General features: G+C 30.1%; 5 protein-coding genes and 1 long non-coding RNA gene across 9 annotated transcripts in view; 3 read left to right on the forward strand and 3 right to left on the reverse strand.

Annotated features, from left to right (window-relative positions):
• Nucleotides 1-15,865, forward strand: part of LOC132905995 (DNA/RNA-binding protein KIN17) — an 89,151-nt gene that overhangs the window by 46,324 nt on the left and 26,962 nt on the right. The gene's annotated exons all lie outside the window — the stretch shown is intronic.
• On the reverse strand, nucleotides 32-4,638 carry LOC132905992 (V-type proton ATPase catalytic subunit A). Of its 2 annotated transcripts, none has more exons than XM_060957802.1 (12): nucleotides 4,488-4,638; nucleotides 3,536-3,651; nucleotides 3,348-3,460; nucleotides 2,894-3,259; nucleotides 2,763-2,819; nucleotides 2,605-2,699; nucleotides 2,272-2,543; nucleotides 2,006-2,189; nucleotides 1,808-1,925; nucleotides 1,412-1,692; nucleotides 1,125-1,314; nucleotides 32-1,044 (listed from the first exon to the last, which is right to left on the reverse strand). In XM_060957802.1, the coding sequence occupies exons 2-12, from the start codon at nucleotides 3,615-3,617 to the stop codon at nucleotides 952-954; spliced, it is 1,851 nt and encodes a 616-aa protein (XP_060813785.1). In that variant the 5' UTR covers nucleotides 3,618-3,651; nucleotides 4,488-4,638; the 3' UTR covers nucleotides 32-951. The 2 variants fall into 2 exon arrangements, with proteins under 2 accessions (XP_060813785.1, XP_060813786.1); XM_060957803.1 differs by lacking the exon at nucleotides 4,488-4,638 and adding an exon at nucleotides 4,022-4,346.
• LOC132906003 (5'-deoxynucleotidase HDDC2) lies at nucleotides 5,583-8,246 on the forward strand. 3 transcript variants are annotated; one of them, XM_060957818.1, is made up of 4 exons: nucleotides 5,583-5,881; nucleotides 7,073-7,197; nucleotides 7,287-7,455; nucleotides 7,542-8,246. In XM_060957818.1, exons 1-4 carry the CDS (start codon nucleotides 5,831-5,833, stop codon nucleotides 7,770-7,772), a joined length of 576 nt encoding a protein of 191 aa, XP_060813801.1. In that variant the 5' UTR covers nucleotides 5,583-5,830; the 3' UTR covers nucleotides 7,773-8,246. The 3 variants fall into 3 exon arrangements, with proteins under 3 accessions (XP_060813801.1, XP_060813803.1, XP_060813802.1); XM_060957820.1 differs by lacking the exon at nucleotides 5,583-5,881 and adding an exon at nucleotides 6,391-6,410; XM_060957819.1 differs by lacking the exon at nucleotides 5,583-5,881 and adding an exon at nucleotides 6,443-6,521.
• Nucleotides 9,055-13,206, forward strand: LOC132905996 (nicotinamidase-like). The gene is made up of 5 exons (XM_060957809.1): nucleotides 9,055-9,676; nucleotides 11,374-11,635; nucleotides 12,097-12,243; nucleotides 12,542-12,980; nucleotides 13,057-13,206. Exons 1-4 carry the CDS (start codon nucleotides 9,489-9,491, stop codon nucleotides 12,932-12,934), a joined length of 990 nt encoding a protein of 329 aa, XP_060813792.1. The 5' UTR covers nucleotides 9,055-9,488; the 3' UTR covers nucleotides 12,935-12,980; nucleotides 13,057-13,206.
• On the reverse strand, nucleotides 11,714-12,090 carry LOC132906005 (uncharacterized). The gene is made up of 2 exons (XR_009657910.1): nucleotides 11,936-12,090; nucleotides 11,714-11,868 (listed from the first exon to the last, which is right to left on the reverse strand). It is a non-coding gene; the product is annotated as an uncharacterized LOC132906005 (long non-coding RNA).
• LOC132906004 (oxidized low-density lipoprotein receptor 1) lies at nucleotides 13,866-15,608 on the reverse strand. Its single transcript, XM_060957821.1, has 5 exons — nucleotides 15,390-15,608; nucleotides 15,100-15,318; nucleotides 14,921-15,025; nucleotides 14,319-14,610; nucleotides 13,866-14,213 (listed from the first exon to the last, which is right to left on the reverse strand). The coding sequence occupies exons 1-5, from the start codon at nucleotides 15,460-15,462 to the stop codon at nucleotides 14,060-14,062; spliced, it is 843 nt and encodes a 280-aa protein (XP_060813804.1). The 5' UTR covers nucleotides 15,463-15,608; the 3' UTR covers nucleotides 13,866-14,059.

Below are 15,865 nucleotides of genomic sequence, written 5' to 3' on the forward strand. Positions count from 1 at the left end.
TATTTTTATTTAATCATTAACAATCTCGAAATTTGGCCTTTTTATGCATAATGTTTATTTGTTTTTTACATATGGTACAATGGAAATGTCGAAGTTACTGGAACACTGTTTACGATGCGTCTTTTTTTATACTTTGTTTTTAACGATAAAAGATCCTGCACCTCAACAGTTCTAACATTTTGACACCCTTTTTTTAAACTTTCAGACCATATTTCAACGGTTTCAACATTTAAAATAACATCTACTTTTATGTAACGTCTGCATTCGTCACTTAACGCGACATTTACATAATATACTATTATAATACAATATTTAATACTCTTTAATTGAAATTTCATTCCTTTGTAAAAAGCTACCATTTCATCCCATAATACAACAAAATACAGAACGATTACGATTTTTCTTTTTAAAAGAACAACATATAAGGATGAATGGAAAGCTTCTTATGATGCATTTACTCTCATTTTACATACATATGAGTTTTTTTACACTGATCCTTCCACGATTAAATTCCATTTACAGCAAATAAAATCGGAAGCTTGAGTCGCCAGGCATCTCAACTTTTTTTTCCAACAATTTAAATTAATTACATATAACTTCATTTCAAGGATTTGAAGTAGCTTGGTATAGCACTTAATATATAAATACTTATAGAAGCTGGAAATACATTTAAGGACGTCCTATAACCTTAATGATTCAGCCATCACGTATAATTTTCTGTTTAAATGTTAGGTTAATACACATAAAATTATTGTAGCTTTTATATTTGTAACACTTTTTATATATACAATTTTCTTGTAATTATTGAAAACTAATATAACAGTTTAATGTGCGATACGTGATTACGAATGTTCCATATATTTTTTTTTAGTAGATCCAGGACATCCTTAAATGACCAGCATAAGGTTCCTGAATGTAGAGAACTTATGTTTGTATGAATGTTTTTGATAATTAATCTTCTAAATTTCTAAATGCCTGTTGAATATCTTCATATAGCTGATCAAAATCAGCTCTGATCTTTGCTTCACCGTCTTGCACTGGATCCTAAAATGAAGGAAAAATATATAACATTTGTTATACACTTTTTAAAATATATAAATAAAACCATCCTAACCTATGCTTACCTTGAATTTCATAGAACTCAACTGATAGAGAATATTGTACATGCTATCCCTAATGACATTCCACGTTATTTTATTGTCTGATTGTGCCGTAGACTCGACTGCATGCCTTGCCATATCATAGAATGCAATCATGTTTCGTAACATTCCGACAGTTTTGTAGAATGGACAGAAACGATCGTATGTTGAATAACTACGTAGAAACAGAATAGTAAAAATGAACATCAATGACATTACCATGATAATAACATTACTGACTATGATGACTATGGCAGAATGATAATTCGCACCTGTTTTGTTGCAGGAAATCGTCTTTTAGAAGTTTTGCAACTTCTAAAGTGATTTTATCTGTTTCAGCAAGAGAAGCTTTACCGACTAACTGTACAATTTCTGATAAATCCTCTTCTTCCTGCAAAATTTCCTTCACTTTCGTTCTCAGAGGAACAAACTCCGCGAAATTTTTATCGTAGAAATCGTCTAAGGCTCGAAGATATTTACTGTATGAAATAAGCCAGTTAATGGATGGGAAGTGTTTTCGTTGTGCGAGTTTCTTATCGAGACCCCAGAATACCTAAGAAATGAACAAAAAAGCAAATTATACGGGTAAAAAAGCAAATTATATGGGTAAAAAAGAAATAAAAGGATAAGTTATGTAGATAGAAAATAAACATTAATTGCATCAGTACCTGCACAATACCCAGGGTTGCACTAGTAACAGGATCAGAGAAATCACCACCTGGTGGTGATACAGCACCTACTATGCTGACAGAACCTTCACGATCAGGATTACCTAAACATTTCACTCTGCAAACAATATTTGACATTAAAAATATAATGAACTAATGTATACGTATATCGTTATATTAAATGAAAATTGAACTTGCCTTCCTGCACGTTCATAAAAGCTAGCTAAACGAGCTCCGAGATAGGCCGGATAACCGGAATCAGCAGGCATTTCAGCCAATCGACCCGAAATTTCACGAAGAGCTTCTGCCCAACGAGATGTTGAATCAGCCATCATGGATACATTGTAACCCATATCTCTAAAATACTCTGATAGAGTAATGCCTGAAATATTTGACATAGGAAAGTGAAATACGTTGTCATCAAATTTGTACTGCCGTTCTCTTATTAATAGAAATACATTTACCTGTGTAAATGGATGCTTCACGAGCAGCTACAGGCATGTTTGACGTATTAGCAACCAAAGCTGTACGTTTCATGATAGACTCAGTGACTCCATCAATTTCCACTGTTAATGTGGGGAAGTCACGCAATACTTCAGACATTTCATTACCACGTTCTCCACAACCGACATAAACAATAACATCGGAGTTTGAATACTTCGATAAAGCTTGCGAAATTACAGTTTTACCGCAACCGAAAGCACCCGGAATTGCTGTAGTGCCTCCTTGTACGCATCTGCAATTTTTTATCAATAAATACTATAAATAGTGCATAAAGCAATTAAATAAATTCTTACGGGAAGAGTGAGTCCAGGACTCGTTGACCAGTAAGTAAAGGATGATTAGCTGGTAATTTTTCAGTAACTGGACGAGGTTGACGTACAGGCCATACCTGCATATGCAAGATCATATTAGCATGTATATATCAGTATTAAAGAAAAAATTATTCGCGTACCTGAAGCATAGTATACTTGTGTCTTTCACCATCAAATTCTGTTTCCAAAATAACATCCTGTAAGGTAAAAAATATATATCAGATAAATAATTAAAATAATTGAATTGCTTATTTATTAACATATAACTCACAGATACTGTATAGTTGCCAGCAGGTGCAACATAAGTTACAGTTCCCTTACTTTTTGAAGGTAAGATCATTTTGTGCTTTACTAATGTGTTTTCATAAACCACACCATACAAATCTCCACCAGTAATATGGCTGCCACTTTTTATATTACATGGACTAAATTCCCAAACAGTGCTTCTTGATAATGCTGGTACATTAATACCCTTTGGGATGTAAATAGAGCTTGTAAGCTCATTGATATCCTTCAATGGTCTCTGAATACCATCAAAGATATTACCAAGTATACCAGGACCAAGTTCTACAGACAATGGTTTTCCAGTACGTAAGACAGGATCACCTACAGTTACACCACTGGTTTCTTCATACACCTGGAACAAAATATAAATGTAAATGACATAATAACATTGTAAAAATAATATGATAAATTTTTAAATATATCAAAATAGTTTATTATACCTGAATAGTGGCCATATCACCTTCTAAACGAATAATTTCTCCTACTAATTCATAGTATCCTACCCTAACCAGCTCATACATGGCTGATCCCGACATTTTTTCAGCTGTAACCACTGTAGAAAAAAAAATATGTATATTAAAATTGAAAGCATAAATAAATTTCTTAAAAATACATATCGTATACTAACCAGGACCAGATACAGCATACACATAGCCAAATTTGGATTCTCTCTCTTCATTACTAATTTTTGATAACCCTTGGCTCGACATTGTAAATTGTTATTCAAGTAAAATCAACGAACAACTGAAAATATTTTGCATTATAAAATATAAATAAACCTACATACTGACCATATAATGAGAAACATTTATTTGTACGAAAGTTAAATTAATAGTATTCATTATGCATTTTCTATAAAGAAAAATATTAATATAATAAAATACAAAGTATATATGGTTAATCATTCCAAGGAAATGTAAGTTTTGATCTAAAAACAATTTTACAGAATTACATTCAATTTGTGAGATATAATCATAAGATTAAGTTGATACCATTTCAGTCTGACATCTAATCAACAGCAACTAATCACACATCGACAAAAATATGACAAAAACGAGGATAAAAAGACAACGCTCGTGAACAATAAGTATATTCCGGAAATGAGTACTCTTACACGCGGCCTAAGTCAATTACGACGACGAAAATCGGCGAGAAAGTTGATGTCAGCTAACGCATCCATTCATCAGAAAATTCACGTGAGCAGTTCATTTAAAAAGTAGGCGTAGCCCTCTTTAAGCCCGCGAGACGTCTGCTCACTTAATAAGAATGTCGAATCCAATTGATGTATTTTGTCGTCAAATAGAACAGCTTAGCTCGTTTTTCGTGTAATTATATACGATATTGGTGATCCCGTTTAATCGTGGACAGCGATTAAAACATACAAATTCATGTCCGGATCGAAAAACGATGGCGCATTCAAACTGGCACGATCGATACTATACGCGCCAGTCTTTTCTGCAAAAATCTCTGGTTTCCTCTATATAGTACGAAATCATTATAATCGCTCTGGCTATATAGTGAATCAAGGCGAAGCATGGTAATCTACAATCAACGAAACTAAATGACAGTAAGAAACTTACGAGACGAGAAACGTATCGAGGTAAGTCCAGCCTACTACAGCGAGTCAAGCTTCACAATCGAGCCTGCTATCACAAGACAGGTCAGCTGACTGAACGATGTGCCTGTTTTCAATTATCTAGCTCGCTCCTTCGGTTCAAGGCAGTACTCATAAGTAAGCGAAATTTTTATTATCTTTACCACGGTTTTCGATTGTTATTTTATTACTTCACTTTGGTAATCCCAATCTTATTCTTGCTTAAACAAAAAGAACATCTAATATTTAAAAAAAATTATAATATTGTATAAGATTGTAATATCGTTAAAGAAAATTATGGATAATATCGAGAAAAAGATAAAGAGTAACTATACCATTAAAAATATGCGTGTTGTTGCATTGATTTTGATATATCGGATATTTTTAAGAAGGTATTATTTTGAACAACTAAAGAAAATTACATATTTTCAAGCTAATATATTACATATCCATATAACACGCACAACAATTATAATTTGTATTCTGTTTATATATGTATGTATGTATGTACATATTCACCTTTGAACAGTGCCAGACACTGCTGATGAAAGGTGATTAAAATTAGAAATTACCTGGCTAAGGTAATATTTATTATCAGATTGTTATAATTATTACAGATTATATATATTCTACAACATTTTCTTTTAAAAACAATCTAATATACCATAAACACAGCCATAGATTGTTTAAAATTTTTCTCAACTAAGTTACAATATAAATCAAACATAAAGAAAAAACAAATATATGGTATTATTTTCTACTTTAATAAAAAAATCAATATTTAGATTTAGTACGTTTATTTTGATTTAAATACGCTAACCTAAATTATTGAGGATATACGAATAAAACAATTGTAAAATTAGAAAAAGAAAAATATACATAATTTCTATTTTCTTTGATTCACGCGAATCTAAAATGCACTGTCTATATATCATTATATCTATGGATCGCCATCTTTAACACATTCACTTGTTAGAAAATTATGTAACCTAGGCAACGATGAGTTTGTGTTCGTGTGTATATCTATATGCTCTATCCGTTAATGTTGGGTAAGTATATTATGCGCAGAACTGCAGTCAGTGAGGTAGTGTGGTACTAGTCAGTGTGGGTGTTGTCATTGCAGTGGAAGGAACGGAAGAAGTAACTAATTGTAATTCTTCAATCATATTGTCTTTTTATGATCGCTTACTTTGATATTTAACAATCATTTGCGAAATTGATCAATATTTTAACAACATATAAAATCTCCGTTTTGATAATTACTAGTGATAGGCGTGTATGACTGAACAATTTCAGTGAAAAAAATTTTTACTCTGTAAATAATACATTATGGATATCAAGAAATTGCAAGAATTCATGGAACTGGTAGGCAGATTGAAGGTAAGATCAAATTTATTACTATAATTGAGATACAAATTTTTCTAAAATGCCTTTGTGATAAATAGATATAAATCTATCATTTTGATGCATACATACTGTTACGAATTGAGTCCTGTTTTGCGGCCAAGTTTCAGGACAAAATACAACACACACAAGAATACACAAAAATCACGCACCAATGCGACTTAAACCCAAAAAAACAAAAAAATAAACGCAAAAACCGAAAACCCACGACACATATTAGACCATGGCTACGTCGTACCGACGCGTATCGGTACTTTTGCCTAATCCACCCTACAACCGAAATTCATTGTTTATTGTGAATAACATACACATGTAATACTCATCTTCTTGGACAATAAACGTTAAAAAAAAAAAAAAAAAAAAAAAAAAAAAAAAAAAAAAAAAAAAAAAAATACTGTTACGAATAGAGCTATTGGCATATTCTTTAAAATAGAATATGTAAAAAAAGGACTAACGGTCTCAACATCTTGTGATTGCGATTACCTAAATTCTACAATAGGAAGAGGTAACTGCAGGTAAGAGCGAAACTGCAGGAGGGTGCAGAAAGCTATGCTCTCTCCCTCACTAGAACAAAAGCTAGCGGACTCTGACCTTTCGCGCGGCTGTAACGCCAAGGGTACATGTCATTCATTGTATTAGGTTGTTCAAACAGTGTCTTTGTTTTACAGACACGTCTTTTACAACAACGCATCTTTATACAAACATGAAAATATTATTCAATTTTAAAAAATATACAATTCTAGCTAAGACTTATTGTATGTTGTATACGAGTGGCCACTTTTGGCATTCTTAATTAGCTATACATCATACTTTTGTACTAAATTATACTTTTTCCGCTATATTAAATATAATATATTTATTATGATATAAATATATATGTATGTATATACAATAATATAAAAAGTAAAAAAGTAAAAATTAAAAAGCTGTCATATATGCTTTAATCATTCTTACTTTACAAGATATGAAATATGAATTTTTGCAACATCTTATCAATCTTATTATCTTAACCTTATCTTTTAAATTAATGAAATGTTTACATTATATATCACACTTTATACATTTTTCTGTTTTTAATCACAATCTCAATGTTTTTTTTAAATATTATCTCTGCCTTTTAATTATAAATCAAAGATTAATATGATTTTTGTTTTGATTTGATTTCAGCATATGAAAAGAACAGGATGGGTTCATAAGAATGTGTCCGACCCAGAAACAATCGCAGGTCATATGTATAGGATGGCCATGCTTTCCTTCCTGGTGAATAATGACGAGAACTTAGATACAGTCAAGTATGAAATGGTATTATTTATATCATTCAGCTAACAACTATGTTGATGAAGGTTTTATTTCTATAAATTATTTTTTTTGCCAAATATAGAATCATGCAGATGTCTCTAATACATGATTTAGCAGAGTGTATTGTGGGAGATATAACACCTCATTGTGGTATTCCACCTGATAAAAAACATAAATTAGAGGATGAAGCTATGGAAAGCATTTGTGAACTCCTTGGAGACAGAGGACTTAAGATATTGGAAATATTTCGTGTATGAAAAATTGTTATATATTATACAGGGTATATATATATATATATGCTTTGGAAGTTATCCTACTATATTGTTAATGTTTACAGGAATACGAGAAGCAAGAAACTCCAGAAGCAAAATATGTTAAAGACTTAGACAGATTAGATTTAATTATGCAAGCATATGAGTATGAAAAAAGGGATAATATTCCTGGAAAGTTGGAGGAATTCTTTTCGTCAAATGATGGGAAGATAAGACATCCTTTCATCAAGAAACTAGCATCTGATATTACTGCAAAAAGGCAGGCTCTATGTAGCAGTTCAACTAGTTCAATATAAAGTTTTATCTGTTTATTACGAAGCAAAACATCACAAATTTCATAACTGTATTTAATAGCTAATATAATAATATAATATTTTGATGGAAAATAAAGATAAATATGTTTAGAGCTACTATTTCAAATATATTTCCAATTATTGACATAGTGATATTTTTCTTTATTTTCTATGAAAATAAAAGTCTATATAAATATTTTATTAACAAATTGTTTAATAGCAATATTTATAACAAATTTAATTAATAACACTTACAAAGTATTAGATCACTGTGACAGATACTTTGTGATTTAATATCAAATAATAAAAAAAATTGTACCTTAAGCTTATCATATATTCAATTTATCCATTAATCTACTATGGATGGCAAATAAATTATGCTAATTATTATTGTACGATAAATTGCAATTATGCAGATACAATAAAAAAGATAAGATAAATATAACTTTTAATGAAAATAAACAGAGATACAAAAATTGGCTGCATTTTAGGATACGCTATAGCTCTGATTGAAAATAGTCTCAGGGTAGCTGACAGCCCATGGTAAAGATGATTCAGAGTTTCTGGTAGGTCATATTAAAAATTGTTGAGAATGTAAAGGGTTAAGTTTATCTTTGTTTGATTTGGACGATATAATTATATCGATAATGATTGTTTTTTGTTATTTGCCCGACAATTTGTATTTTATTCAAACTCTTTATAGACTTACAAATTCATTTTTACCAAACCGAAAAGGATCAGTAACATTCATGAAAAAACAGATAATCACCACTCTGTGGCTAGATCCTTCCAAGGAATTCTATTATAACATCTGCGATTCTTAAAATTCATCACCCGAAACTTTTTGGTACATATAAAACGAAGATCATTGACTTCAAAACGATTCGAGACTTCTCTATCTCCTCCTATTAATTCTGTTGTTTTTGAAATTTACAATCTCGTTAACAACTCGAACAACTGCGTGAATTACTTATCGACACTGCATTTAAAAATAAGTAAATTTTTTAGTAAACTGTGCGAAAATATACTAAAAAGACGAGTCTTATTGTTGAGAATATGTCTATGCAAATTTATATTTTTATAAATACAACTGAAGAAATCAGTATAGAAATTTATTTTCTTCTATACATATTATAAGAAGTTATTTGAATATTTTCTATATTTGTGCATATTGTGCGTATTCTGTAAATTTTTACATATCTATATATCTGCAAGCTATAATAATAGCATTATTTAATATCATATAAAACGTACTTTTAAATATACTATTTTCGCTTAAGGAGAAACCTTGGATTTTATCACCTCTAAAATTATATTTCTAAATGTGAATGATAGGTGAAAAGGTTATTAAATAAGAAATTTGAAAACTGTAATCGTAAAGAAACGACTATGGGTAATAAAATGTGTTCAGAATTAGCATTGGCTACTTGCGTCAATATCGCGTGGATATCCTCATCTGTATTGGTCATAAATGCCATGAATCACGCATGGTTGATATTTGAAAACTAACCTTTACAGACGTATTTCTAGGAAAGAAATATATAGGATACATAACATATATCAAGAATAGACAAGTACTCCTATTTATAAACTTCTTACGTATCCTTCTTACGTATCCTTCTTACGCATTCTTTTTACTTGTTTTATAGGGAAACCAATTCCATACAACACAGAACAAATCTAACCAACGAAATCATTTTGAAACTTAGTTTTATTAATATGATAGATTCTTTGATGTATATGTTGAAAGATCTAGAGGATGATTTTAATTTTGAAAATTTTCGTGCAATGTGTTCATTAGTTTTTAAGGATGATGATATTCGAAAAGATGAATGGAGGATTCGAGAGATTTTCGACTTATTTGATTTAGATAAAGACGGCGTGTTGAAGGAAGAAGAATTAACGAGGTAAATATGAATTTATGTTGTTATCTCTTTCTTTTTCGTAATGCGAAGAATATATGTATGTATATATTATACTTACATACATGATATGCCGTAATTGGTTCATTTAGATGAAGTTCATAAATTCGTATAAGAATAATAGTTGTTATAATTCAAAGCATAATAACTAATTGGGAATAATTGGGATAAAATAAAATTAATTATTGGAATTAAGTTATAAGTTGACTCATAAGTTGCTGTAATTATACCTTACACAAAAAATTCTGGAAGCTATTAAAAAATAGAATACTGAAAAAGCATTAAAAAATGGTGAGAACTTCTGCAAGCATATACTGCTAGTATTCCAATAAAATAATGTATTATATTTAATATGTACATATTAAACTTCTATGACTTGATCAGTAATACTAGTACTTAGTAGTCATGATTTAGCTAACAACTAATAAGTATCTTTTAATAATGAACATCATATTATGTTTTCTCAAATGCACATATTAATGACAAATATATTTAGATCCAAAAAATAAGTGACAGAGTAATGACAATGAAATTACTAAAATACATAATAGTACAGTAAACAGTTGGAACTTCAGATAATAAATAATAACAAAAAGCTGAAATGTAACATCCATAATATACTTAGTTATATATAATAAATTTCTTATATAGTAATTTTATAATATATGAAGTAGCTTGTTGAATATTGCTTGTTGAATTATGTAAATAGTATAATAAAACATTAATCCATGACACTGTTGTTATCAGGTAAAATGGTTATTTGTACTATAACGTATTTGTATCTGTATCTGTAACGTAAGCTTGTGTGTGTGTTGAACAGACTACACCACTGTTTATAAGACAGAACAATCTGTTCCTCTTTTTTTTAAACGTTCTATTGCTATTTATAATATTATGTCCATAACTTAAAATAGATCTAATCCAAACTTAGTCTTAATGTATCTTGCATGTATGATTATAAATTCTTCTTCTTCTTCTTTGCATGCTCAACATTTTTAATAAATAAATGTTGAAGTAGTTTATTAAAATACAAAAAATTATACTATCTATAAAATTATACTATTATAATGAATATTTTTTTATAAGGATACACTATTATCCTTCACTATTAGTTACAGTTTCTCTACAATATTTTAATAGATTTTTAATTTTTTGCTCAAAGAATTCCTTTGGTGCAAACCAATTTGTGAGTCAGTTTTGCAGTTCCCTAATTTTTTTTGAAGAAGGCGATAGATTATCCACCATTCATCCAGATTATCGCGTAGACTCCGAAAATGCAAGTCTTATCTTTAGGAATTTAGCGGTTTAAAAGTTATGCATATGTAAAGTTGAGTGTTTTTAGCGTTTTCATAAAGTTAAGACTTGCATTTCTGCGCATTCTACGCGATTACGTGATTCAACGTGCGGATTTTTCTGCGTGACGAAGATTATTTGAATGACAAATAAAAAAGGTAATAATTTTATGTCCTTAAACCGAAGTTCGGTCAAACTTTCATATAAAGTTTTATATTTGTCATAAAAGAAAGAAACAAAAGCTGTCGAATATAGCAAATAAGCAATGTTATGATTTATGTGCTTTCAATAGGGAATGAAAACTGCAAGAATTTATGGACCAAACTAATATTCGTTTGTCTATTTTAACACTGAATTAGATAAAGTTATGTGTTTTATTCAATTAACAGATTTGGTGAATGGACACAAAAATTAAGCATGCCTAAAACCGCTTTTTTAATAGTAGACGTTCAAAATGATTTTATCGATGGGTCTTTGTCTCTTCGTACTTGCGAAGCCAAACAGGATGGAGTTGATGTGGTGGAGCCAATTAATAATTTGTTGAAAAATGGATCTTTCAATAAAATTATTTATTCGTTAGATTGGCATCCGGAAAATCATATCAGCTTTTATGAAAACTTACATTTACGGGAATTATGTCCTAATTCAAAGGTATAAAGTTGGAATTTATCACATTATTACAACATTGTATCATAATATTAGTAATTAGACTGTGAATTTTTATGCAAAATGCAAAATATATAAAATATCTAAATTATAATACTTATTATAACATATAATACATATGTAAAACAATTTTGTAATATAGACAGTATATATAGATAGTAGATAATGGTATAATATATATTACAATGGTATCGTGTTGCAATCTGTGAAAAGCGGTTCTTTCAGAAAAAGATTATCCTTATTTATACGATTGTGTTATTGTGTTTCGTCCGTATCATATTTCACGTATTTGTGTATTTTACATACTATACTTATTATTTTGCTATAAAAAATCGAAATACTATATTTTTTTTGTATAAACACTACTCTCGTTAAAATGTTAAAAATTTTTAATTATAAGAAATTTTCGTATGCTAAACAATGAAAACGTTTTTAATTATGCATAGGTGAAAAAAGAAGATGCTAAGTTATTTGATACAGTCATATTTGCGGATCCTTATCTGGAACAGATTCTTTGGCCTAAACATTGTGTGATGAACACATGGGGAGCAGAATTACACAAAGATCTTGTGATTGCACCAGGTTCCATACAGGTATAAGTATGTCGGGGCCTTTCTTTTGGAATGTTTGGGAAGGTCCCCAATACTTTAGTCCAGACTTTTTATTATAGCTGTATTTAAATAATAAAACTGAGAAATATTTACGATTTAATCGGGTGCCCAAGACAAAGTATTGGGGACCTTCCCAAACATTCCAAAAGAAAGGCCCCGATGTCATTTCATCCCCGACATGTATATCTTAGTTCTTCCGTTATAGTAAAATATCCTAATTTAAAATTTATTATAAAATGAAAATAAAATATTAAAATTTTAATTATATTTGTTTTTTTAGATACGTAAGGGTCAAAACCCGGATATGGAAGCTTATTCCGCATTTTTCGATAATAATTTTAAGGGATCAATGGAATTGCACGCAATTTTAAAAAAAGAGGGTGTGGACTATGTTTTCGTATGTGGTCTCGCTTACGACATTTGTGTAAAATCCACATGTTTAGACGGTCTTCGGTTAGGCTATGCGATAGCTATAGTCGACGACTGTTGTTGTGGTGTTAGAGAATCTGATACTGAAGAGACTAAAAAATTAATTCTTGAGAATGGAGGTCTGATTACTAACAGTGACGACGTTATTGCAATGACAAATGAAGGAAAAAAAAGCCTCGTCCTGGCCCACAAAATTGCAAAGTCTATGACTTCGATTGAAAATTCTATAGAACCGGAAAGATAACATTTTATAATTGACTGATAAAAGCACGGGTTGTTTCGGAAACAAGGTTTGTTCTTAATATGAAAGTGATTTGAAATTTATTTTTAATTTTCTGTTTCAACAATAAAATATTTCTTTTTCAGGAAATTTTGTTTCATACGAGCTTGATTAATCATTCCTAATTTATTGTACTTACATAATTTGTATTATTTATAATATTAGTTGAACTTAATGTACCAATGTACAAAGAGAAACGGTGGATGGTTATAAAAATGTATGTACTTAAGATATGTGATATGAAGCGGCCACTAGCTATGCAAATATAATTAGACGGATCCCAATAATTCTAAGGAACTGTCATAAAACTAAGCACTTATATTTTATCGTTAGGGCACGTAGTTGTTATAAAATATATTCAAGTCGAGACATTCTTTATGGTTATTTATATATTTATATTATATTATATTTCCCACGTTCAACGGTCATTTCCACCCGTAAGCGACCAGTGGTGGGACGATCAACACCCAGCAATAGTTCTCCTCTGCGATAGTATTGTCACCGAACTTCATTGGTTTATTTGCTTTAAGTGAGTCAACATCTATGGACTGGTTTATCTGTCTTAAATCAGTCAACATCAACATCTCTTGACTGGTTTTTCACTCGTTGATCAGTCAATGTCTTGACTAGTTTTCGTTCAATGATCAGTCATCGGTTGTAACTTACTATTTACACATCTTTGAGAATATGTCTGTACGCACGTCGCATAATTATTTATATCTACAAGTTGTTGGAATAAAGTATATGTTATAACCTGTTACTTCAATGTTATAATCAGTCAACCACCTCTATTATCCTAAACGAAATAGGGGATCGACTAATTCGTGATGTCGATTATCGAATTGTAACGAAAATTTAGGACTCTCGTTTCTTCGTGATCGCGTCTCTCCGCGAACGGTCGAACAATATATATTTAAGAAATTTAACATACTTAATGTGAAAAAGGTGTTTCAGTTATACCAAATAAAAGCATATAGTAAGTATTTTTTAACTATATTAAATATGTACATATATATTAAGCCTTTAGAATTAAATAAATGTAGATACAATAAATAAAACTAGTTACTATATATCAGTCTATACTTAATACTATTCGTTCATTAACATCCTTGCGGTTTTCTCAATTTTGTTTGCCGATTCGTCGTCTTTTGATAATTTGCAAGCATATCTGTGTCTAGCGCCGCAATCATCACTTTGATAAGAGTATAATCTGGACGTTATATTGTAAGACAATTTTAAACACCTAAATATACAATCACAGAATTATAAATATTTGAAAATATCAAATATATATTAAAACTACGATAAGTGTGATTAATCATTAATATCAATTAACAAACAAATTTACCTGCCATCACCAGGCACAGTTTGTTTAGTATTTTGGTAAACTGGTTTTGCACTACTAGCCCAAATCCAAAGAAGACCTGGATTCAATCCCCCTGTCCAAAAGGTTTTGCCTTTTAATTTAGAATTTGTTTGCAAGCTAGCTAATATATCGCGCTTTTCGTCTTCCGTGTCGAATTCCAACAAATGGCCACCCATTCCTCGGCAGAGACTAGCTGATGACTTCCAGTCAAAATCACGATTACTAAAGTGGTAGCAGTTTTGACCAATTTTGGTATAATTAGTAGGGCAGGGCTCTGAAGAGGATAATGAATTTATAATGAAGAGAAAGAGTGAAGAAAACCTGAGCTCTTTTACAGAATAGAACTAATATTATTAGCGAAATTCTACAAGTCACAAGTTACCAGTGTTGATAAATATCATTGCATAATATTAACAAGTTTGATAATAAGACAAATGTTACAAGTAAATTGTACAAAATTACAAATTATTGAATTATTCTATTTGGTGATAAATTATTAAAGAAAAATCTATAATTTGCAGCTGGTAATTTGTAATATTAATTAATATTATTATAAATTATTGTGCGAAAACACTGTAATTTACCTTTTTTATTGATGTTCCCAGAAATCACATAATACAGGAGTTCTTCCGCTCTTCTGAGACGACTTTCTAGAAAATCCACTCTATAGACAAGCTTCTCTATCGCACCTAGATATAACAGAGAATAATTTATATAATTTCTAAACGGATAGATAATAATTATATTAATACTAAAATTTTACCAAGTAGATAGAGATCGGTTTCAGAGACTTCTCGTTTGTTTGGCGTCGATATTTTACTCGTTATAGTTAGGCTCTTATCTCCTAGTTTCATCACCTTTGACATCCTCGTTAATTTCGAATCAGAAACAATCCAATTTTCTAGAATCTCGCTCCATAGTTCTGGTGGCTTGATTATCGAAACGTTAGATGAATTTAGAGCAGATATCGAGTACAAATCGCCTAAAAATACATGAATAATTTTGTTAGGACATTTTTCCATTTATATAAATGATTTAGTTCTTTTCACATACCCGGAATTCCTATACCGAGGCATAGTTGGAAAATCATGAGAAGAAACAGACTAAGAGACATTTTATGCTTCATGATAAACCTGAAAGTAGGGAACGAATTAAGAAAAATATGGATACGGAAATACGGAATGACGTTTTTATTTCGACTGTGAAGGCTATCTTCAACTTTCCTTAAGAAAGTTTAAGTAGCCAGGACGATTGACTGCTTCATGCAAATCGTTTCTTCGACATTCTTGCTTAATGTATTTTAATTAGTTTTTGATCGCTTACAATTAAATAGAAAATCGTATTTATAAATGAATTATTATTAATAGCTTGCGGATATTTACTCAATTTTATATCTTTATGAACATAATTAAAGAAATAGAGACGAAATAAAAATGTATTTGACCTATGAAGTATTATATTTAATATTAATACTAATATTAAATTATACATTTAATATTATACTAAGTATTTTTCTAATTGGATATTTT

Source organism: Bombus pascuorum, chromosome 4, assembly GCF_905332965.1.
Source record: "Bombus pascuorum chromosome 4, iyBomPasc1.1, whole genome shotgun sequence".
NCBI lineage: Eukaryota > Metazoa > Arthropoda > Insecta > Hymenoptera > Apidae > Bombus > Bombus pascuorum.